Consider the following 25,589-nt stretch of genomic DNA (forward strand, 5'->3'; position numbering starts at 1 on the left):
AGGCATGTGTTAAATATGACACTGGTCTCTGCAAAATAATGGGCCAATTGCAAACAATGAATAAAGAGAGGCAGCTCCATTTATAACTGCTGTTTCAACAGAACTGTGTTGTAATCAAAGTGATCTGAGGGTGACTCATTAATTAATTGATGTTCTTTTTTATTATGTGCTATTGAGTTAATGAGTAATTTGTGCTAGATAACTCTCTGAACACGCTGATTACGTGAGATATTTTCTGGGGCTTTCATATCAATGACATGCTGAATAGGTGGAAGATGGTATTTGCTTATGTATACTCATTATTAGCAGGTTCAGGATGAATATAAATCAGCAGAAGGGCATTTTAAAAGGTACATGCAGCTCTTACTTTAATGCTTTAAACAGATAGTCTTCAGCTTTTAATGCCTTAAATAGTATTAAAATCACTTCCTTTATAATACTTCTATCACCCACAATTGGCAGCTTTTAGAGAGGTGCCTACACAAAGGATTTTTACTGGGAGCATGTTTGTGCTAATGGCCTATTACCTTGCACATATTGTATTTTGGTTTCCTTTTGCAAGGTACTGAGCAGTAAACAGGTTTGGTCTGCATCATTGGCCAGAAGTAGGAGGAATGTGTTAAGTGAATATGTAATTGTTTTTTTTTTTTTTTTTTATCTAAAGTGGTATTTAAAGGAATAGAAACACTGTTCTTATATACAGTACACACTTTGCTTTGTGTAGTTTGACTTGTTAAAGCTTTTGCTTTATTGAAACCACAACATCTCCAATGCCATAGGAGTTTTTTATTCATTGAACAACAAATGGCTAAATTGATAATTTAGTCTGACAACAGCAGCACAGTGGAAGCTTTCAGAAAAATCAGCTAAATGTATAAAATTATACCCAGCAATCACTACAGACCTTCATTTTTGACAAGATTTGTTCTAGGTACAGATGACTGTAAACTACCTACTGCTGAGAAAATTATAAGAAGCTGCTGCATATTACGTTGAAAAAAGCCTTTAAAGTACTTTAAAATCTATACAGTCAAAACCTTGCCACAGTCCCTGTTTGTTTCTTTTTCCCAGTCTCCCTTCTCACTGACCACTTCTCAATTTATCTTCCCCAAGTCATTTTATGTGTAGGCAATTAGGAACAATTGAGGGATTGCTGGATGATTTTCCTTTATTTACATTACGTGAGCAAAACATCTGAACATTTTGGGAGGATAGGAGAACATGAAAGTGTGCTTAAAAAGCCATGAAACAACCCAGAAGACAGAAAAAACACAAATCATGAAATTGAACAACTTTTAGCCCTGGTCACTGTTTCTGCCAAATCCAGGCTGTCTTGATCCATCACCATTTGTGGCAGATAGCAGACACAGCAGGTTACAGTTGTCAGAGGAGCTTTTCACAGTTGAAAATCAAGGTTTGATAATTTTTAGTTTTCCACATGGCTCAAAACCAGCCATCCAAGTTGACTGTAGTAGATTTTTTGAAAAAAAAGATTGTTATTATTATTTTTGAAAAAAAAAAAAGATTGTTATTATTATTTTTGTCTGGCTAAACTTCACGATGTGTACAGATAGAAACAAAGATAGGAGACACAAGTGGAAGCATCAAATAGATGGAATAAGGGGCACTATCAGAGTGTTTTGGTGGATGCAGACAGCATGTTGACACACACAATGATGGAGAAGGAGAACCAAGGTAGGTAACACAAAGCAACCCAAAGGAATGGTCTAAGCCTCTGTCAAAATGATCACTAAAAGTGGCCTGGCAGATAATCTCTCTCCAGTATTGACTTATGATGATGTACTTTATTGGAGTTGTAAATGTTTCCATTAAATATTTCAACTCTCAGTCATTATTTTAACAGCCAGGCAAGACGGAAGTTTGAAATACAGGAAAATGTGTAATTGATCTTTGACCTACGTCAAATCTAAATTTATTCTGTGTCCTCTACATACAAATTTTAGATATGTATGTGAATAAGACAGATGAGCATAAAGTGCTCAAAGCAATGCCATACCATTGTGCACTGCAATATATCCATATTTCTTTATCCTTGCACCAATTAAGATTGGTATAATGGCGAGGTTATTTTATTTCTCCATAGCAGGACCACCTTCCTCTTCCACACTTTGAGCCAATGTCACAAAATGCACACATGAGCAACATAGCATGTAGTAATGAGCCACTCTTTCCCCATTCCCCTCTCTTCATTTGCTCCATGAAGAGCTGAGCAGCAGCACTTTGTGGGAATGAGAGATTCCTTGAGCATTTACAGCACTGCTAGTGCTGCCATCATCCCCTTCCTCAGGCTAAGCTGGTTTTGGTGCTTTCCTGCCTCAGATCTGTGGTTGCCTCCTGTGAATTCTCTGCTCCTCCCAGGGTGTCCTAATGCTGCTCTGTAACACTCCCACGGCTCTCGGTCTTCTGAGGAGCCGAAAATGCTTTACAAAAGCATTTGTAAATATCCATGTATATTTATCCATGTATTATATGTAGCCATGAGCCCCATTTGACAGATGGGCACAACTGAGGCACAGAGAAGCTGAGTGACTTGCCCAAACTTACAGGGAGCCAAAGACAAACGTCAAAGACCCTTCTTTCCCATCCTCCAGTTTTATGTCTGAACCAGATCTACCCCTTCTGCAGCCTACTGCTGGAGATCTTTCTGATTTCTAATGGGAAGACCCAAGAGGGGCTGGAGGAGAAAATTGAAACTGGGCTCAAAACAAGATAATGTGATTCTTCCCTTTCTGTCCACCCTGACCTTCATGGAAAGGACAGCTTGTTTATTGCACTGAAGGTCTGTGAGAGCCTAATAGCACCTCTGACACCAGCTGCTTCGTTATCCCAAAGATATTAAGGGACTGTGGAAGGGAGTGGAAGAGACACTTGTGCTCAAGGTTAGGAAGGAAGATAGTCCACCAAAGAGGGCTAAATTTAATTTGAAAAACTATGTGGAGCTATTTCTTCTAATTAACAAGAACAGCCTGAGGAGCTGTTGCATTTTTTACTGGTCCTGTATGAGTCAGAGTCAAGTTTTGTGAGCCATGCTTATTTTCAAAAGGGTTCACAGCCAGAAAAAAACCCACACTCTTAACAACAGTCATTAAAACTAAATATCTATTTCTAAGTCAAGCCACTGTGCAGTGTACTCTTACCATACACTAAAGGAATTTCCCCACTGCATTACAAAGTTTCTTTGACCATCCCCAGCAAAAACATGCTGAAACTGCAACAGGACAGGAAGAGCAGGGAAGGACAGCAGTCAACTTGAGCAGAGACATGGTTTCATACTTGAAATAAAAACAAGAGCTTAGCTTCATAACAACAGAGGGTATAGTGGGTTTCTTTTTTTTGTTTTTTTTCTTCTTAATACTGTTTTGTTGTTTGTTTTTAATACAGGTTGTTTTCCCAGTGAGCTAGATTACAGTGGCAAACAGACAAGACATAAATATGCATTTAACAACTTTTTAAACATTCATCCTGCTTCCCTTTGCCAAACACCTGTAAGCTCTGTCAGGGGCGTGAGCACTTAGGGACGTCCTGCTGCTGCAATAACTTCATGGCTTTAAAAACAGAGGTCCACCTCTCCTAGAAAACGGACTGATTGCCAACAGGAGCTGTCAGCAGCGATTCCACCTCTGTCAAAAGGATTTTAATTGCCAGTATTGATGGGACAAACCTGTAGGATGTTGGCATGGACAGCAAGGTACCTGTGCAGTCGAGTGTGGTAGCTCTCGCTTGCTATTGCAAAGTTTTGTCCCATCCACATCAGCATTTAAATTACCTTCAGCATTCACTGAGGTGGGTAATTAGCAACCAGTCACTCTCCCAGTGTCAGCTCAGGGTCATTTCTTTAATGTAAATAGACCCTCAGAGGGGGCTGTTTACAGTGCCTTCTACTTTCTCTTTTTTCCAGGGTTTGTTGAGGACGCAGCCCCAGAAAACATTAGGGTTAAGCCCTGATAGACAAAAATAAAATAAAAAAATAAAAAAAAAGTAAGAAAAAAAAGGAAATAAAAGAAAAAAGGAGAGCGAGAGAGAGGGAGATGAGGGTGAGAGACCCCTCAAATTTTAAGAATTTTTTAAAATGTATATTAACAGAAATCTTCTCCCTTTCTTCCCCCCCTCCAAATTAATGATTTCAGAAAAATAACATATATATTTTTATATATATATATATATAAAATAAGATACCCACAGGCACTGGTTTGCATTAGGGCTTAATTTCCAGCTAAATTAAAAATCAAATCCAGGCATTTGGAATGCCTAAGGGGCACGAAAGCAGCACCCAAAATCATTAACTTTTGCACCTTTTATAATATATCTCAAACCAGTCAGATTTGCTTTTCAAAATTTTGTAGTAAAATAAAAGTGCTCTTTGAGGAAAATCCATGCAATTAAACAGCAGATGCTTAACCCCTGAAAAATAGAGGCTTATAAGAGAAGTGCTGATAGACCCTTAACCATAGTATCATTAGCAGCAGGTGCTGCTAGTTATTAGTTTTCTAAATAGTTTTAATGTAAACAGTATTCTTAAGCTCTAAGTGTAGCATAATGGTTGGGATTTGCTCTTTAATGCTTTTTACTAGAAAGATACAGCTCATTTAAAATAGCTGGTAGATACAGAAAGCATAAATATACAGTAAGTTTAGACACTGATTGTACTAAATGCAACAATACAAAGAAGCAAACAGGAACACAAATGGTAACACAATAAAACTGTATTACATTTGTGCTTCAAATATTACAATACATTATGTACAATAGTCCAAAATAAACATCTCATGCCAAATGACACAAAAAGAAACAAAAAAAACCCCAAACAAACTGAAAATCCCAAGAGCAAGCAGAAAGAATCCAGCTGTATATACAGTACCTTTTTAATTAACATTCAACTCTGAACTGGAGAAATTTTCACTACATACAGATGCAGTCCGCCTTTTATTTCACGCAACCATTCTGTCTCCCTATATCTATGCTATTCAGTAGGTTCCTGTGTCATTTCTTATATACATGTTGAGCAAAAAAGATAAAAGAACGTAGTGCTTTTTATTCTTAATGATGTGGCATCCGATCAGCGAACCTGGGGTGCATAACCTTCTTTCATTAAACCCTCCTCATAGTCTGTCTGGCACAGAATCATGTTGTTCTTCAGGAAAAATTTGTCTCCCACACAAAATCTGAAATTAAAACAATAAAGAGGAAAGAGAAAGAGAGTTTGAGGATAAATGATGCGATATGGACTTACAGGGCTGTAGAGCGAGCGTTGGCTGGACAGTACCCATGTGTGCACGTGGGAAAGCCCAGCAGAGGAATTGCCCTGGTGCCACAATTAATCCTGTGCTTTCAACAAAATCTAGTGCATTCATGCACTTTGGGCTCCCCTGCCAAAGATCTCACTCAAAGCCCACCGTGGGCTGTGGGAGTCCTGGATCAGGAGGGCACACAGCTAAAACACAATAAATATTCCAGCTGAGTGAAAAGCAAATGTCCTGCTCTTGTGCAAACCAGAAGGAAGACAAAGCGGAGAGCTGGTCTGAGATACCTTGCATTTGTCTCGTGTCCTAGTAAGAATTTCTTGTCATGTTCCAGTTGGATATTTCACTAGATTTGATTTAAGATGGTGATTCTGAGATCTGCTTCTAGCACACACACAACTTTATCTACACTGTGGTGCAAACCAGAGACACACAGGCATGCAGATAAACCTTTTTCCCTTGTTTTTTCCTGTAGGAGTTGATTATAAATTTAGTTACTCAGCTAACTCTCTCTCTCTTGTGGTATCAGCATACCTACCTTGTTACACTATTATGTGCATCAGAATGATCTGATTGCTGCAAAACACCACAGAGATTTCATTTGCTTTCCTCTGATGATCAGGACAATCATGTAATGCTAGTGCTCCTGGCTGGCTGACTTCAAACTTCCAGTAAAGTAGGATTTCCCAGCTAAAAATGTGTGTTTGAATTTAAGAGGGCTCTTCCCCAGCACACCCTTCAATCCTTCTTTCCCTTGACAAAGCCACTCCTCTCGAAGATACTGAGGGAGAAGTGAATGGGGCCAATGCAGAAAAAAAAAAAAGTTTCCCTAGTGACTGCCTTGGCAGGGTTACATGGCTTTGTTTGTAGTGAACTCTACAGCTATGAAATATACTGGGAGGCACTGCTTGCCTTATTCCAATTAAAATGAAAGAAAGTAACCTAAATGAACCCCTCAACACTGATGTGAATAAATGAAACCAGCTTCTACCAGCTAATTATGGATCTCAGTACATAAAGTATTGTTTAATGTGTAACGGATTATAATGTCCTTTTTTTATATAATTTCCAAATGGTGACATCTTGGACACAATTAGGGTCAGATATAAATGCTTGTGTTGTTTACGGTAGATTTAACAGCAGAGTAGCTATGGGAATAGCTGTATATGTATTTAATTGTAACAATTTAACCCTCAAATAGTGGTGCCTGCTGGAGCTGACCCAGTGAAACTCCACAAATGACACAGGCTGACCCACCTGACCCCTGATAGTGGTCTGTCTTTATCAGACAGTCAATTTCTAATGATGTTCAAGCAGAAATCTTGGTGAATTGTTACAGATTAAATTGTGTATGGAAAGCAGTCCTTTAATGTTTTGTGAAGTTGGAGGTTTAAATGAGTAGCAGTTGGACTGATTTACATTTGTGAAGATTGGAATGCTAGACAAACAGTGAACCCATTTATTTTCCAACTGGGTAGCTCTGGAAATTTATCCTTATGCTAGCTAAATAGATAGAGGGAAAATAGTGTAATAAAAAAGTGGATTGAAAAGAATTAGCTCTGCTCTTAAAGGAAAATTGGTTTGTTTATTTGTGGACTCTTTTTTTTTTTTTTCTGTGGGGTTACTGCCTGCTGCTGCTGCTGATTGAAAACAGATTGTGGGAGGATCCTGATATCTTTAAGTTATTTATGGTCAACAATCTTTTACAGAATTTAGAGGTTCCTATTATTCTTCCCACACCAGTCCTGGTATACTAGGCTACTAACAACACAAAATGATTTTGAGTAGCAGTGTCGAGATGTAGAATTCATACATAAAAGTTGTTCTGTGGTGTTTTTTCCTAGTTTCCATCTTTTTCTATTTTTGTCCATTGACAGCAAGCAACGTTGAGAAAAATTCTTCCGTGCACCTTACAGGATTAGGTAAAGAAGTCTTAACTAGTACCAACATGTAACATTTGTTTTTCCCAAAGAAGTCACATTTAAAATAAAAAAAAAAACAGCTGGGAGACAAAACCACCTCTGTACCCAGCAGAAAACACTAAGCCTGAACTGAGAATATTATTCAGCTGTGTATTCCTTTTGTTCCGGTGAACGACAGACCTTAGCAAACTAATATTTTGAAAGCATTTAGCAAATGAAAAATACCCTGCTGAAGTGCAATTCGCCTGCATGGCAATACTGAACACGTGTGGCCTCGTGCAATACTGTTTGCATCAAAATCCTGGCTGAAGGATTTTGTTCCTCAGCCCTCAGAGAAGTGACACAGTTTGAATTAAACTGCACCAGCTATTCGGGAACGTCAGGATGCCTTTCCCAATAAAAAGTGTCAGTGCCTCTTGCTTTAGCAGTGTTGATATGTGGAGCCAGAAGTGTTCTACCTGTGCCTACATGGCATGTGGCAGCTTTGTGCACGGGTGGATTAAACACACACAGTTCTGCGCATCCCTCGCGTTCCGAACGCGCCGCCGTCCGGCGGAGAGAGGCTGCCAGTGGCCTCTCCAACCATGCTTGGCTGTCTGTCTCCATGGGAAAGCATCCTCTGCATGGTCCCCCGTGTCTTGGGGGAAACCTGTTGTTTGTGATGCCTAGGGTTCAAAAATTCTGCAATTTTTTTCATATTGTGCAAGCTCAGTGACAAGCTTACTTGGCAAAGGCTGACGGTGAGGCTGGTGGGGGTCCCTGGGTGTTAAATGTGTGAATTGTGCACTCATTAGGTGACAAAGAGGTAAGCACCAGGTGAAAAACCTATAATCCTGGCATGCTGGCTCCCAGGTACAGTGGGACAGGGCAAGCAAGCAGAGGAAGTATGATGAATTCCAGGCGTTCACACTTTCAACCTTATTTGAGTCTCAAAAACAGATTTAGCCTCTCCTAAAGTGAAAAAGCTATCTGTAACTACTTCAGATTGGGTTTGCACACTGCAGGATTTAAACCTGGCTCAGCTTTAAAATGGGAGGGGAAATTGAAGCCTAGCCTCCCACTAAGGTTGGGGGCTTTTTTATGAAACTGGCATAGGGTGTAAATCAGGGCACAATTTGGGCACACGTATTAAACGGAGTCGAGGAGCGTATTAAGATGCTGCTGTGTTAGGGGTATATAATTAGGCAAGATTATTACTCTTCTAGCAGGCAGATGGTAGTCTTCAGCCTTCCCTAAAACCCTCACCCAATTTTTTTTTAATAGGCATGCAAGATGAAGAGGAAAGAATATACAATAGGCAGCATTAACATGCCAGATTGGACCGAGCACCATAAATTGATAATAGTACTTTTGACACGACAGTGACATTAGTAGAATGACCATTATAATTAACCTACATCCTAGAACCCCTGTCATATTTTACAGTGGCAAAAGGAAAGCCATCTGTATTACAAAATGACCTCTGTTATCACCTTGTTTGGAAGGGAAGGTGTGCCTAGACTAATCACAAGAAGTAAAAAAAACTTCCATTTTGAGAAGTAGCTCTTTCAGTGCTCAGAACAGATATTTGAAGGAGATCTCACTGCTGTCTGTCATCTTTTCTGATGCACAGGACATGTGTCAAGGTACTGAAGACTACTTAAGGAAGCAAGAGGAATATTGCTGTGAAGGAAGATGGCTTTGTGTGTGCCTCCTCTGATAATGCCAGATCTTTGTCGCTGTAGAAAGAAACCAAATCTGGAAGCACTCAGTTGATTTCCTGAGGATTAAGACAGTTCAGACTTAACCACACCCACACCCTTCCCCTCTGCTTTTTTTGCAATCTGTGATGTAACCTGGGCTCTGCTTTTCACCTTTCCTCTCTTTTTTTAAATGTTGAGCTCCCAGTACAGTTCACATTATCTATATGGATCACTAAGAGAACAAAGCCACTCTTTTACATCATCAGCCCACACCTGTGGTTTATTAATTCTGTCAAAATGTCCCTTTCAAAGGCTGGAAAGTGGGAGCTGTGCCTGAGTTTGTACATTTTCACCAGTACCTGTGTAGACACAGAATCCCAGTTCAACTTAAAATGGCAAACCTCAACTCGGTGTGCTTGTCATGCACTATTTTATAAAAAGCAGGTATGGACATTATGTTAATTTCTATTCTAAATTTTGAGACGTACAATGAAAATAAGCAGTGCTCAGGCCTTCAGAATTTATAAAACGACCACTCATGCAAAAAACTAATATTGGGGTTTGAAATAAGGATGTCCCAGGCATTGTACTCCCACTCCCCCGCTTGACAGAGAACAAAAGCAGCATTGTGTGGGCATTTTACAGTTTATACTGGAGGTAAGTGTTTACAGCTACATCAGGACAGCAATTTCAATGAGTGTGTAACCATTTTCAGTCCAGTTTCCATTAAAATCAAGGCAATTTCAGATAGAAGGGTAGAACAGGCGGTTTAAACACCTCTCAGCGATAGCAGATGGGGGTTTTAAGCCACACTCCGAGTTGACTTCAAACGGCAGAGAGAAAATATCACAGGAGTAGGGAACGAGGTGCTAAAGAGAGTGAGAGGAAGGACACACAAACTCTGGGAAGTGGGAAAGCCGAAGGCAGGCTGACATCATCGCTCCAGTCAAAAGTGTCAAGCAAAGATACAGCTGAGCCCACTTGCAAGATTTTTCCACTCCATTTTGTTTGTCACACACATGCAACCTGACAAAGTGTGAAAGGCAGTGTCTGTTTACAAGTTTATTTTTCCGGTGGTTTCCTTCCTTCCTCCCACCACCCCCACCTCCAAATTTTCTGCAGAAATTAGATATATTGAGGTTACTGTCAACGTGAAGGGCTTCTGAGGAGAAGTTAAATATGTTTACAGAGAAGAAAGGGGAACACTCACACCATTAAGATGACTGTCACTAAGCTCTGCAGGTACTTAGGCGATGGAAAAACTTCAAATTAGGAGTAAGCTGGACAGAGACATGAGAGATAAGAGGATGCTAAAACCTTTAGGCTAGGAGCAAAGCTTAATATTCACAAAATTGCTACAGCTTTAAGCATCAGTATCAAGAAAAACGTGGGGGAAATATCTCAAAAACTGGCTGGAGCAATTAGATCCTGGAGCTGAACAGCTTTATGAAAGGGAAAATAGGAGACAGTGCCTATTTGACACAGGGGACCAGGTTTAGTGGCTCAGGAGCTTTCCTTTCAGGCCTGAGTCTACACTCTGTCTGCCTGGAGTACAGTGTGTGAGACAATGCCTTTTTCTCCTCACTCTGAAAAGGTCACATTCAGGAGGCCAATAAAGGGACAGGGATGAGTTACTTCAGAGCTAGAGTTCACGGCCTGGACAAAAGTGCCTTTAAGTGAAGGCAGCCTAATTACCATCCACACCGAGACTTGCACTGGATGGTGACTTGTAGATACTCAAAAGATAATAAAGCAAACAGTGAAGTTGTCCATAAAAGCAGAAAAATCACTGAGTCTTCACAAAGAGCACTAGGCAAAGATGGACAGGCATCTCTCTGGGCCAGGACCAACTCTTTAAAGGGTAGGAATGTGGGGGTCATGCAATAGCAAGACCCAAGTATGGGCTGCCCCTGGATCAGTGAGATGTGTGTTAATATAAATATTACCTAGCTGGAAAAGCAGAAGGGACTGGAAGGAGCAACCAGGCCCAGAACATCAGAAAAATATTCAGTGTTGGCAAAGACAGAGTCAGACATCTGAAGAAACAATTCTGCATTCTCATGAACATTGCATGTTAGGAAAAAAACCCTAAATGGTAGATGATAACTGAAAATGAAATGTGGAATTGAACAGAGGGCACTACCTACTCTGCAAAACTACTGTAGAGAAGGACCTAAAAGTTTTAAAATTTAATGGGGGAAGAAAATGTGACATTGGGTGTTGGAACCCTGGGCACAGAGAATTTCAGGCTTTCTGTGCTGACAGAAAACACCTGCAGGAGAGCACTGTGTTTGACCTGAGGCTGTGGAAAAGGCTTCCAAAACTGAGTGACAGAACTGAGATTATGGGTGTCTAGTTTGAATAGAGGTGTGTTATATCACATGGTGGAAAATTTAAGGTTTTGGGATATAGTAATATATATGTAGCCAGATGGAGGTTTTAAGGTGTAAGCTTGTCTTGCTTTTTCACCTTCTTCTTCATAGGTTTAAGTGATACTGTGTGATTGGGTAAAAAAGTCCACAGTGCAGAATGCAGGTATTTAGGTATTAGGTTAAAAGTAAAAAAAAAAAAAAAAAATTAGTTAGCATTTTATAATTAGGTAGTTGACACTTAAAAGGCCTTGCATAAAGAAGCCTAAGGCTCCATTTTTATTTTGTTGGCTTAGTGTGCTAAAAAACTCATAGTCTGTGAGAATGTAACATAAATAAGAAATAAAAAACATTTCTGAGTCCGAAGAATGCAGTCTTTCACTCATTAATCCCAACCCTAAAGAAAAAACCATGAGACATTTTACAACTGGGGAATAAGGTTAAACAGGCCCTGCAATAGCTGGTGAGCTTGATATACCCACTGGTGATTTTTTGGATATTGTTGATGTGTTTGTGAATAAAAATTTTCTCTTCAATAAATAAATTACATATTGGTGGAATTAGTGGCTGGAGCAAAAACCTAAAACCCCTCAATAACATTATTTTGTATGCAAATGGGCAGGAGAAACTTAGAAAAAAAGTTAAACTGAAGTCTTACAAACACATCCTGTCTCAGATTCTGCTGTGTGGTTTTGATTAGCTTGAGCAGAGTCAGAAAAAATGATCCTAAAGGACAACAGAAATTATTAATGAAATGGTGTGTGACAAGATTTTTCTGTTTAAAAGAGAGCAGGAAAAGGTTTCATAGTAGATCTGAAAACCCCCAAGTTGGTGATGGGCTGAGTGTCTAACAATGTGGGGGTTTACTGTTATACAAGTAACAAAAACCAAAGGATTTGAAGCTATTAATGAGAGAATGTAGCCAGTGGGATGCTTTGCCATAGGAACCACAGAAGAGCTGTGTTGGAGCATCCATAAAATGGGACTTTTTGTAAAAAAACAACAAAATTAATTCTTCAGAAGGACACTAGTTCCAAATTGTGAGGAGGAAATGTACCCTACAAGCAGCCTGCTTTATGAGGCTCCATGAGAGCTACTGCAATAGAATAAGGACTATGGTCACTTTTGAGAATGAGAATTCAATTCTTCTAAACTCCTGGAACCACTCCCTGTTTTCACTCGATGAACTAGACTGTATTTCGGGTAAATTCATTCTTTTGTTCTCAGTCTAAGACACCTGTAAGACTATTTCAGAAACCCTCTGCCCAAAATACATGCAAAGTAAAAATCAAATAAAAGATTAGATTGAAGGCTTAGGAATAAAAAGGCTGAGAATTATTAAATAGCCCAGTTAAGCTCCATTTCACAAGCATCTAACAGCACTTTTCCGGGGGGATCAGTGGCCCCAGGGAACACTACAATGTGTGTTAGCTGCAAAGTGAAATTGTACATTAGTTTGCAGCTGTAATGGTAAAATAGGAATATTAAAAATATTCATAACAGCTATGTTGGTTTGTTTTTTTTTGGTGGGGGGAAGAAAAAGAAAGTTCACTTCCTCAGATCCAAGAGTGCTAACTATGATGAAAATCTTTTGCACTCCGGCTAACAAACATTGTCTGCTTTGCTTGACTGATGAAGATTAGCTGACTTCTTACATTAAAGAAGTTTGTCTTGTATGGGCTGAAGTGACAAGACAATAACTAAGTGCTAATTGTGCATAACCAACACTAAAGATATGCAGCCCCATTATGGCATGTAATAAATGAAGCGAACAACAGAAATATATTGGGTGCTTTAATAATGATACCAGAACCGTGGTTTGGAAAAAAACCAGGATGTGAAGGGTTTAGGAAATGAAACCCTAGGACACACTCTGTGTGTGTCTTTTACATGTGGGAGCCTCTGCCTGCCTCGCTTGGAATACGGCTTCTCAGTTCTGTGGCAAGACAAAATTGATATAGGACTTTAAACAGCATTAGAACCTATAATTACTTTGCATTATTATATAGTTTAAGCAGTGGTTATTACTTGCCTGCTATTTTAATTTCCCATGCAACATGATGAAAAAGGTCAATTTGGCTTTTTTTAAAGAGCGTAATTGTGGTGTGCTACACTTATTAGCAGCTGTACATTTTATGGTTCTTTAGGGATGTTTGATTTTTAAATGACTACAGTGTTAAAAAATAATACACTGTAGGACAAGGTGAGTTAGGAAAGCTTATTTAGAGCTGTGTCTGGCTTTGTCATGTTAGACTATTATCTTCCTAATTTTTCAATGCTTCCCTAAAAACGTGTATCTTGCATTTCTTCCCAACTGAAGAGAAAGAAAAAAATGCTATAAAGTGCTAAATAGGACCATGTAATAACTGAAAAATAACTGATAATAATAGGGACATTAAGGAGTGGACATAATTGTCTCTCTCACTTCCTAAACCCCGTAGAACTCACTGGCAAAGCTGCTATCAGCTCTGGTGGAGCCAGAAATGGAGCTCCCGGTGAAGTCTCTGATGGGATTTGGCCACCACTAGGAGTGTAGATGGTAAAAACTTGGCTCTATTCACCTCTGAAAAAATCAGTTGTTACAATTTTACCATTTTTGACATTCGTTCTCCAACTGTGCCATATGGGTGATGCTTCAGAACAGGGTGTCAGGTTTGGATCCTTGGGATTTTTATAACCTACGGTTTGGATATGGAAATTAAAAATAGGACTGTAAGAGGTCCAAGGCTGCTGCAGAGGAAATGGTGGGAACAACATCTTTTAAATTTAAATGATTACAGTTCTGGCAACAGGAAGAAACAATGTGTACTTTAAAAGAAATAAATGTGATAAAAATGAAGAATTAAAGTGAAATTAATGCAATAGTGACAAATGGTACTGCTATGCTCTTCTGCCGAAAAGGATCTCAAAGACCTTTATAAATATTAATTAATTAAACCTGACAGACAGCCTTTTGAAGGAGAGGAAGTAACATTATTCTTTTTTATTGATGCGGGATTTGAGGCACAGAAAGTTTTCTGGCCAAGGTCATGAAAGATGTTCTGTTTCAGACCCAGGAACAGCACCCAGGTCTTACTCTCCATCCCGGGCTTCTACTACTGGAAAGCGTTTCCTCTTTGGAATGTGTCCCCACACCAATGCTGAGCTAGCACTTAGCCTATGGAACAGACCCAAGGAATTCTCTTACCTCTGATTACAAAGCTGACATGCAAAACAGTCCAGGTGATAAACATTGTCCTTCGCTCTCATCACCATCTCAAAAGCAGGTATGAGCTTACTGCAGGCAGCACAGTTTCCTGTAACGCCAAATAACCTGGAGATACAGAAATAAACAGATTCTTGATTCACTTTTTTTTAAAAAAAATATTATTTTTTTTTTTCCACCCCACAGTCTGGTCTTTGACTAACTTCTCAGCACACCTCCTTTTGGAAAGGCTGGCCTTTGGTGGTTCAGCTCTGCCAGACTTGCAGCACAAAGACATAGTCTTGCTGAAGAGAGCTTTATGACAGACTAATATTGCACCTATTGTGATGTTATATTCTTTTTCAGCAGGTTATACCGACCTTTCCTGATAAAAGAAACATCTGGTTAAACTAAACAAAGAAACAGTAAACACATTAAGGACGTTACATAACTGTGCAGACAGAGGTCAAGCTGTTTGCATAAGTGGGAAGAGTCTTCTTCTTAGATCCTGCCGTGCAGGAGAGAGCCACATAACCTTGGCTTTTGGTGCTGCTTATTACTAAAACACACTTTAGCTAGAGGAGAAATAACGCTTGAAAAAGCCAACATTCTTCGCGTTTTTGACATCTAGTGCTAAAAGCTTTACCACTATTATTAAAAGAACATTTTATGAACAAGTCATTTAAATCGTCAGAAAGCATTAGTGGTTCATGCACCTTACAACCCTATACCATAGTTATTGCTATGATTATGTTATTCAGGTAGCACATTAAAGTAAATGAGGCTGTAAACTATATATAGTCACATCAGGAGTAGAAGTATAAAATACTGTAAGAACAATATGAAATGCTGTTTTTTGCCAGACGTCTATATAATTTTCTTTTTAAATTCCCTTTGCTAAAGATTTTTCAGTACTTTTCAAGTGGGTGCATTACACACACACACACATGAAAAAAAAAACAACACACCAAAAAAAAAAAAAACCCAACTGACATACATACACATCCTTTTGTGACACAGAAGGATTATAATGAACAAGAAAAATACGTTAGCTCTACGTGGCAGCAATCTTTGAAACTAAGTTTATTTAAACTACTTAATAGTTGTGATGGATTATTAAAAGTAATGCTCTGCTTGTGCATAGCGGTTAATGCTGTTTTTAACTATGAAGCACACCAGATGAAAACACCACATCTGCCACTTTTCTTTTTTTCCTCAACATCAGGCTGACAGCAGAAAAATATAATGGCTCTCAAGGGAAACACCAAATTAAAAGCAGTTCTAAACTAATGAATTCAAAGGTGCTCTGTAGAAAATTCAGTTTGGTAACATAAAAATGAACACAGTTTTTTAATCACATCCCTCCATTTTACTGAATTTCATGGGTTGCCAACAAGCCTACTTAATTCTAAATCCCTTTACCTTCTGCTCCTACTTAAGGTGTGCTGCCTACAGAATACATGCCTGTTTAATTTAGCAGTTGTGACCCTTTTCCTCCTGTCTGAGATGCTGGTTACTGTGATCACTTGGAGGAATGCTGGGACAAGGCCACCCTCCTCGGCTCCTGCTAGAATGACTCGAGTCAACTTCTATTTTTGTGAAGTTTGATTACTAAAGTCCTAGGTTATTCAAGCTTATTATAAATATTTCTTTTGTGAAACGCTCTTTTCCAGCTCTGTCTCCACCACTCACGGGTTTCCCCCTGTCTAAATCCCACCCAGAGTTTCATTCTTTGTCTGTAAGAAGGACACAAGGCTCAGTTGCCTCCCAGAGTTGTGGGCTGCCTTTGTGTCGGAGATGATTATACCCACGGAGCAAACACTGGCTCTGCTTTCCTGCCCACCTGTGTAGAAGTTGATGGCAGCTCAGCTGTGTGAGGGAAGCAGATCAGGCTGCAAAGGGGCTGTGGGTGCATCGAAATGCTATCTCATGTGGTGGTGGGAAAGTCAGCCTTTAGGGCTTGGACACAGCAGAAAGATGAGAGAGGTTCCAGCGCCTTTGAGCTCAGTGTGGGGGATCACACAGCCCCTCGGTGCTTAGGTGGTTTAGGTGCAACAGCTGGGTGCTCGAGACAAAACTGAAAGCCCTGGCCAGGCAGGGTGTGAGGGGCACTGTCACCTTCCAGGGCATCCTTGCAGGTGTGTGCGTGTGAGAAAGCGGAAATCCATTACAGCCAGCACTGCGGCTTTGCATGTTGCAGAGCAGCGAAACAATTTGGGGTTGTCATCCAGCACTGCGGAGGAGGGAGATTTACTGCACCCCAGTCCACTATGTGCAGACTTCTACAGTCCTGGAACGAGAGACCCTGCAGAAACTGCTCCAGCTAAGCACCAGATACATTAAAATTTTTCAATTACGTAAAGGGAAGGAGGCCCTCCTTGCTGTTAGTCCTTCTCCACCACACACAAAACAAACATGTGAGATTTATATTAGCTACTGTTAATTTTGGATAAAGCTGTTTATATGAAGAACATAGTTTTCTGCCATTAATAATAATAATAAAAACCCCACAATGCCATTTTGAAATTCTGGACATAGTTTCCCCCAATTTCAATTGCTCTCGCTCCCTGAGCATTTATCAGCTACCTGATTAGAATTTGTTTCCACACAAACCATTGATCATCAGCCTATTACTAGGCAAATGACAGTTAATTACCCACTACATTAACCACTGGGACCTGAGACCTGCTTCTGCTGCCATCAGTCAACATGATAAATGTGGCAAGTTCAGTAATGCATGGCCAGCCCTGAGCTGCCTGCTATAGTGTGAACAACCCTCAATCTCACTTCCAGGCCCAGGAAAATCTATGGCAATCTGCATAATTACAAGCTCTGGGTTAATAACAGACAAATGATTTGTTGCATCTAAACAAAGTCCTTGGAATGGGCCTGGTCTCCTGTGGCTGCCCAGGCTGCTGTTGTGCCACCGGTGTGCTTCCCGCTACAACACGCACAAAACACATCCCCGACGCTGTATCCTTCCAATTTGTTGCCCTCCAATTTATGGATTCTGCATATGTGATTTTTAATCATTAAAGAACTCTTGAAGCAATATTATCTTAATTATTCTCTGCTGTAGCCAGGGAATTAGGCTTCAGATAAAATTTTCTTCTTCTGTGCACTTTCCCTGCCTCACTGGAGGCTCCATCAGTTTTCATCTACACCTGGACTCTGAAATTCTAATGATGAATTATTGCCCCTTTTCCTAAGAGGGTGAACCTTACAAGGGAACATTTTACTGAACTGTCAGCTCACAGACTGAGTGCGGAGATGCGGAAATCTGATCTAATTTACTGCAAAACGATGCATTTGTTAGACCTTCTCCTCAGTTTTGTCCGAGGATCAAGAGACCAGTCAGGAGCCACCCTCCTGTAGTCCTTTGCACAGGAGTACACCTACTCAACTCCCCACATGCCATTTTGTTTTCCTCCTTTCTTCAAACCTGTTACACAAACAAGTTTCTAAAACATGAATTTTACTACTGGAGGGGAGAAGCAGTTTCTTGACAGGCTCCTAAGTGGAGCTGATGCACCAAGATAGGGTCTCTTGCTTTGTCTATTTTACCAAAAGAGTGGCAAGGATTTAATTCCTACTAGTACTTGCAGCTGCTGGGTACCGTTCTGTGCTCTATTTCCTTTTTCTCTGTGGTAAGAGAATGGTTAAACTCATCCATATCTACTTACAGATAGTTAGACCGTGCCCTAGCTACCTCAGCAGATTAGAAAACTGAACCTTACTGATTTCACCTAGGAAGAGCAGGTGAGAAAACTCTAAAGCACCAGGACAGATCTTTTCTCATGATGATCTGAACCAACATCTGGAATTTTACATTTATTCCCTGTATATGCTCCAACAGAGATTAGAACAATCAGCCACAGCAAAAGCTTTCATTCTTAATGGATTTGAGCAGTACAGAACATCCTGCACAGAGCTAAAAAATGAAAGACATGCAGAAGCCCTTCTACAAACAAACCCAAACCTGACATTTTGAGCAGCAAAAAGTGTGATTAAGCACCAGGCTATTGATTCTACTTTGGTAGGTTTACTAAACACAAATCTGAAGGTTAAGTACCGAGAGATGAGAAACGGGGAAAAAGTTGAGAGGGGAAAGACAAGAAAAACAGAGAAAAGCAAGAGTGGAGGGATTCACAAAATATCTGAGTTTGACTGAAGGACACTATTCTCACTATTCTCACGGGCAAGTGAGGGACCCAGTTTAACCACAGAGACACCAATTTCCATCCACTCCTACAGATTCTGGGTGAGGCTCTGAGTAAGCAGGGAAGCTCCAGTTCTCATCATTGCCTAGGAAATGCTCCATCACACAACGGGACTGCTACGTGCCGAGATGAAACGGATTTGGGCCGTAATTCCCTGTCAAATTACGTGGGACTTTCACAGGATTTAGGATCTAATGTTGTTGCTTACAGCTGCTCCCATAAACTTCCTCATTTTTTGCTGTTCTTGTCTGACAGCTGTCCTCTGTAAGACCCATTGGTTTGCTACCAACAGGACTCTTTCTCCTACTGTAATTTTGTATTAAAATGTTGCACGATTTGGATAAGAGGAGTGGGTTCCCAGTAGGAGGACAAAATATCTGTTTGCACAATGGAAAATGAAGAGGAAAAAAACCCCATCTTAAGATAGAGGAATGACAAAGCAGACATTAAATGGAGTTTCTCCTGTGGTGCAGTAATTACATATAGCTTTAGATGGTTTCAAACTACTTTTTCTCCTCATTCTCACTACAGGGTTAACTAGGTTCATTAGGGAAGAACATACATATTTGGGACCTGAGTTCTAAACCTGCCTTCACCACTAACTGAGTGGGTGACCCTGGAAACTCACTTAATTTTGGTCTCAATTTATTTGTTACACAGAGGTGAGACCTAATCTTCACATTGCAATACCCCTGCTAGATACTTTTTCTATAAAAAATTGAAATGCTGCTTTCAAACCTCGGTTTCACAGTGCATGAGGGATCAAAATAATACACATGCATGGTTTTAAATGTAATCAGACATTTAGTGAAATAGACAATCAGGTTTTTTTTTGGTTTTTTCTTCCCTTAGTAGGTTTGTGTATTATTCAGGATTTCAATTCAAGCTGTATGCACTGAAGGACAGAATTTGGCCCTTAGCAAATACTTCAGACAACATAAGATGCTATTTGGAGAAGCATAAAACCACATAAAAGAATCTAAAAGTTAATGAGAGAGACAAAAAAAATTATCCAAGGATCTGGATTACAAAGCACATTGAAAAGCATCGTTTTGAGAACATGTAAATTTTACATGCCGAGTATTATTTAGATTATTAGATGGAGATTTCTTAGACATTTCAAAGTGAATTTGGGACACAAGTACTACTAGCTTTAAATAGCCTATATTTTCTTACTTCCCACAAGGAATTTTTGTAAATCCTCCCTGTCAAATTGTAGAGAAAAGGAAGCAGGTAAATTTGTCCCACATGCATTTTCATGAATGCCTGGAAAACTTATTTCACTCCCACCCATCCTCCCTTCCCTGGAACAGTTTTCTAAATGCTCATTGAAAATTAAACGTGCTTCCAGCCAAGGGAAGGAGGAGAAGCTGCCACACTTTGCTGACCGAAGTTAAACCAGACAAGAAACAAGAGCAGAGGGTTCCCACTGACCCTGCTCATCCAAAGCCCTCCTGGCATCCAGCAAAAGAATTTTGGTGGCTCTGCTTGAATTAACTCTGCTTCAATAATCAGAGACTTCACAGAAAGAAAGAAAAAACAAGCTGACCACAGGAGAAAATAGCCATTTTTGAAACAATCTTGGATTCCTCTATCCTCAGCGCTGCTTGTATGTGTTTCTTTCTCTAAGCCCCTTTCTTTTAAAATCTTTCATTGGCAAAACTGGGGTGTTGGAAGAGGGAATCACTCCGAAGTTGCAGAACAGTGTGCCCAACAAATCAAAGCCCTTGGCCTCCAAGCTGGATTTCTGACACTTCCCAGCTGCAGGTGGTGAGGTGGACAAATTTCCACAAGAGCTCGGCTGTCCAGGCACCGAATTATTTCAGGAAATGTAAAATTGCAAGTGTCATAACATAGGAGCAGTTAAATAACATGGTTTAGATGCCTATCCAGATAAGGTTAAAACCTTGTCTCAAACTTCAGATACTGCAAAAAAGGTGAAGAGTGAGAAAAGTCAAACAAAACAGCAATGCTTGTTAAGGAAAGCATTCACACACAACTGCTGAAGCATGCTTAAACGTCTGCTAAAATCAAAGTGCTTGCCTTGTTTGGCAATGCTGTGAGAATAAGGGTTAGTTTTGCCAAACTGGAACTGAGAAACCCTTTCACCTCAGTCCCTTTCACTTTCTTTTGGAAGCAAACCCAGGGACTGAAGGATTAACTTGATGTTGGAAGTGCTTTGATACTCCCAACCCTGCTTGTGAGGATGCCCAGCGTGTGCCACCTGGAAACACAGCTTTTAATCAAGTCACAGATTTGCTTTGTTTTAAATTTTCTTTAACCGCTCTGACTTTGCTGAGGGTGAGCTGTGGAGCTTCTCTAAGGCCTGCCCCGCTAAAAATTTGAGTTGGCTGGATCTCAGGCAGGCAGAAAGGTGAGAGCAGGGCATGGCTGCAGCCTCAGTCATGGGCTGCTGTGTGTCAGTGTGCTCAGCTTTCACCTTCAGCTCCCCTGCGCGGGTAAATCCCACCTGGCTCCATCACGAGTGACGTCCAGCACTCGTGTGTCTGCAGCACACCCAAGGCAGGAGCTGCAAACCTCTCCCAGGTGAAGCTGCCACTCCTCACACCCTTCTAAATCTGTACAACTGCTGTAGAGGAAAGCCACTGTATGCAAAATGAAGTCCAATAGTTAATGCACAGGGGGTTTTGTTGCCTTTCTGGACCTGGGGTGTATGTACTGCTTCCATCACTGTGGGTTGTAATTTAATGTAGATTTCCAGTTTGTTCCATCTGCTTACACCAAACCATTTGCTGAACTCTGTCCTGCATCTGCTGATGTTCATGAAATCAAGCTTTTTTTTTTTTTCCCCTCTGCAGACTGCATGAAAGAATTCTTTATGCAAAGTTAATGTGGATTAATTTAATTTTCAAACACCTCCAAAGCAGACATTCAAAACAAAATATAGATTTACTTCTATATCCTTCCCTAATTAGATTATTTGTGTCCTGTGTAACAATCTAAGCTTCCATTTCAAGTAAGTATTACCAGCCTTAATTTTGCCTGGAAAAATTTGAAGCATGACCAGACATTATTGATGTAATACCACTTTTCTAAAGCTCTGGTTTGGAAAAGCTCTGGGAGGTGGGAATTTTGTTGTTCAGTCAATGGAGTGTTAACTCCAAAGCCTAAATCACACAACTTTAAAAAAAATCTTGTTCATCTTAGGAGCAAATATAGCTACATCGTTGATGTCACAGTCTGCTACCCTGTCTTTTCAGTCATGCAGTCAGATCATCAAACTTTCAGTTTAAAGCAAAAATGCAATTTTAAGGAGTGTTCTGGCCAAATTTACTGTCTGCTTTTAATCAAGTCACAGATTTGTTTCATTTTAAATTTTCTTTAACCACTCTGATTGACTCAAATGAAAAGCAGGGATGATTGTGCATGGTGCACAATGATCTATGCCTGATATTGTGGAAATAAATTCAAGTTAAAAATGACCTCCCAATGCACTCAGAGCTCTGCTTTGCACCACCACTCATGCATCGTGACATTCTTAAACTTCCACCAGTAAAGTCAACATCAATATTACATCCATTTCTACAAAGCAACCATATAAACTTCATCTTTCTACACATGCTTTACTTTAAATCATGCATATAAATCCATCTACACGCACAGGCTGAATCCAAAAATTTGCAGATACTCAGCTGACGTATTTTCATTGTCAAACTCAGGCAACTTAAAGCCAAATTTAATGCTCCAACTCACATCAGAGTAAGACTGCAATATCCCAAGCTGGATCCCAGCCCGGGGTAGGTGTAACTGGCTCAGACAAAGTGCTGTGGCCATGAAGTGCTGTACTGGGAGGCTCCAGCTGAGGAGACATTTAGGTGTGTCTACACTGTTCCCAGGCCTGGAAGCTTGTTTACAGCCTTGTGCTAAGTGTTGTGCCACGAGGATGTCACCCAGGGCTGGACCTGGACACTTCAGTCATGACAGAACATTTTCCACCTGCCCTCCTTTCTGCTCACCTGAAGGACTCAGGTCTCAAGGATGGCTCACTGGTAACTTTGACAGGATTGACAGGAAGGGGATGGAGGGGAGGGAGCCTCAGGAAGGATGACTTTCACCATGCTCATGCTCTCACAAGAGCCAGCCACCTGTCCTTGTGGTAGCACCGTGCACCTGATGTCCCGCCTTGCACTCCCTCCTAGGAGGGAACCAGTGTCATCAGGGATGTGATGAGTTTGTCACTTGCAACTTCCACGTTGCTGCAGAGGAAGCAGAAACCCACAGAGGTGCTACTGAGGTGCACTTCAAACTCATCCACCCACAAAGGGAAGAAGGGATCCAGGAAGAAAGGAAGCTAAATGAACAGAAAGCCCCCGATGAGCAGTGGCCAAGCTTCTATCATTTCCCAGCACCTCTATTGTTTCTCCATTGGCTAAGGAGAAAAGGTCTAAGTGGTGCATATGGCATTTGCCCCTGGAGATGGGGGAAGGGAAGGAAATGAAAGTACAAATATATAATTAGCTGCCTAATGTGAGGGACATAAAATGTAGACATTTTTCATTCTGCCCCAGAGGTGACTGAGAATGTAGAATCTCTGGGTAAGAAATCAATGCACAGACTGTCAGGTAAATACATATTGAAATATAAGTGGGGGGTAAGTTAATAGTTCTGTGAGGTCATATAATAAAGTCTATAGTTCTTTCATCAGCACTGTGAACAATGCAGCTACTGTGTTCCTCCCCTGGTGTAATAGCAAAGACGGTTGCTAGACTCTGAAAATAAATTATGCCATGCTTTATTAAATGGTAAACAGCTGTTCCAGCCACAATGCAGCACATGCTAATTGAAGAATGCCTTAAGCAGTCCTATAATAAAAAGCTTTTAAGAGTTGGAGAGGGAAAAAAAAAAGCCAGCATCATGACAGACTTACTATCATGGGTTCCCTTAGTTAAAATTCAACACATGGGTCATTCAAGGTGAGAAGTATATTCTGGGAGAAGATCTACAGTAATGAACATTTAAGAATCATTAGCAGGCTCTTTCATGCCACGATGCTCTAGGCAAAGACGTGCTTAGGTAGGAAGCACAGCCACAAGGTTCACATCGTGTTTCCATGTCTTGTTTTGCTGAGAGATATGTATCCAGGAATACAAAAAATGTGCCAGGAGAATTGCACTTTCTGAGGCAGTGATCCCCAGCCCAGAAACCTCACTGCTCATGGGAATCACCCTGGAGACCTGGGCAGAGAATGAGAGCTATGACATGAGCTGCAAAAGAGCACACAGAGAAAAGAGAGATGATACACAGCCTGGTGAGTCTCAAAGTGGCAGTGTTTCCTGAGCAGGTGTGTCACTGTCCCTTCCCAGAGCTCTGGCCCCTCGTGCCAGCCTGGTTCTGTCGAGACAAGGTTTGTGGTGCCCAGCAGTTGCCGAAGGGGCTACTAGGAATGCCAAGGTACAGTATTTTTTATTTTTTCTTAACATTTAGAGGTCTCTGCTGATCCCTGCAGTACCTTTCTAAGCAGCCTTGTGCAAATATCCCCGCTTTGCACCTCAATTTTCCCGTCTTTACCTTGCATTAAAAGAACTGGAAGCCTTGAGTGCGAAAGTCCCTTAAGAGTCCTGAATGATAGGTACTATGAAAAATACAAATGTATTTATAGCAGCTGCTAACTGACACAAGCATTTGCCCAAGAATGACATTCAGATATCACACACTCAGACACCTGCTTTCAGGGAAATTGCCCGCAGAGCTGAACTAGGTGTGCGTGCTCGTGCGTGTGTGTGTGCGTGCAAAACAAAAACAGCAAAAACAGTTTCACTGTGGGGAGAAAAACAAGGAAAAGAGCCATGTTTTCCCCACTACACAAGACAATAGTTCCTCATCCTGTCTTTGGGATTTCTCCTTTCTGAAAAAAAAATCACTGTAAGATGAGTGCTGCATGGTGAGAGAGGTGATTTTTTTTTTTTATTTTTAATGTTTGCAATAAGGAAAGTGCTTAGAAGTGAGGAATAAAGGATATACGTCAATCCATTAGATGGCATGCAAATATTTCATTCTGCTCATACAAATCATATGATGCGCTTGCAAATTCCTGCAACAAAGCGCTGGTTTAATGGAACTGCTCTTCCTATAGAAATGGAAACAGGTAAAGTTTTCCTTCATTGGACTGTGTGAGCGTTTCCTTTATAAATAAAAGCTGCAGTATCTAAGGTATTTCCTTTGTTGTGTCACCTTTAGGACTTACTATTTGAAGTATTCCATTGAAATGGCTACGCTCTGTGCAGTGTTCAGAATTTTAAGCAAAACCTTAAACAGTTACAAATCAAAGCACTGGGGTACTTTGAAGAAGCACATACACTATATACATTGCATTCTGCATGCATATGCGTTGCTGGTATCTATATATCATCAATACATTTGCAAAAAAAAACAACATTGCAGCTTTTGGGAAAAACAGTTCAAGCAAAATATAAACATTAAAAATGATATAATTTTCAAAACTTAAGATTTCAGCATCTTTAGGGCTGGTTCTACATGTATGCTTTCGAAATATGTTAGATTCTAAGAGAAATCACCATGACATTTTTCTGACATTAACCCAGCTGTTTTGATAAATACTACACTACAATAAGAAGATACATTAATTAAATAATTACAAATTATTATTTTTTTTCTCCTGTATTTATTAAATATTTTAGGTTTGAAGGTATCGATATTTTACACCTGCATCTGGTTTTATAGCTTCTTCCTCACTCTCTGTGATTTTTGGTCGTCTTCTAAAAAGAATGCTTGAGGAAATTCTGTGCTGTCTCACTCAAATTTATAATTAATGTAGCAGAAAATTATATTTCTAATTAAATAAAACTGAGCATGAATTGAGGCAAATGCTTGAAGCATTATAAACAGTACAAACTTGGGAGAGGAACAAAATTGCAAACAATGAGCAGGTAATGTAACTGCATATATTAGAAACATCTCAATTATTACATC

General features: G+C 40.2%; 1 protein-coding gene across 5 annotated transcripts in view; it reads right to left on the reverse strand.

Annotated features, from left to right (window-relative positions):
* Positions 1–766: 766 nt before the first annotated feature.
* Positions 767–25,589, reverse strand: part of LMO3 (LIM domain only 3) — a 69,053-nt gene continuing 44,230 nt past the window's right edge. For all 5 annotated transcript variants that reach the window (XM_088055822.1, XM_005526967.3, XM_005526966.3 and 2 more), the window contains 2 exons: positions 14,422–14,547; positions 767–5,183 (listed from right to left, as the gene is read on the reverse strand). In XM_088055822.1, the coding sequence (XP_087911948.1) occupies positions 5,078–5,183; positions 14,422–14,547 (232 nt within the window). In that variant the 3' untranslated portion in view covers positions 767–5,077. The remainder of the gene's footprint in view (positions 5,184–14,421; positions 14,548–25,589) is intronic.

The sequence above is a fragment of the Pseudopodoces humilis genome, chromosome 5 (genome assembly GCF_049639895.1).
Source record: "Pseudopodoces humilis isolate 2021_Gansu_Grassland_sample_001 chromosome 5, ASM4963989v1, whole genome shotgun sequence".
In the NCBI taxonomy this organism is placed as follows: domain Eukaryota; kingdom Metazoa; phylum Chordata; class Aves; order Passeriformes; family Paridae; genus Pseudopodoces; species Pseudopodoces humilis.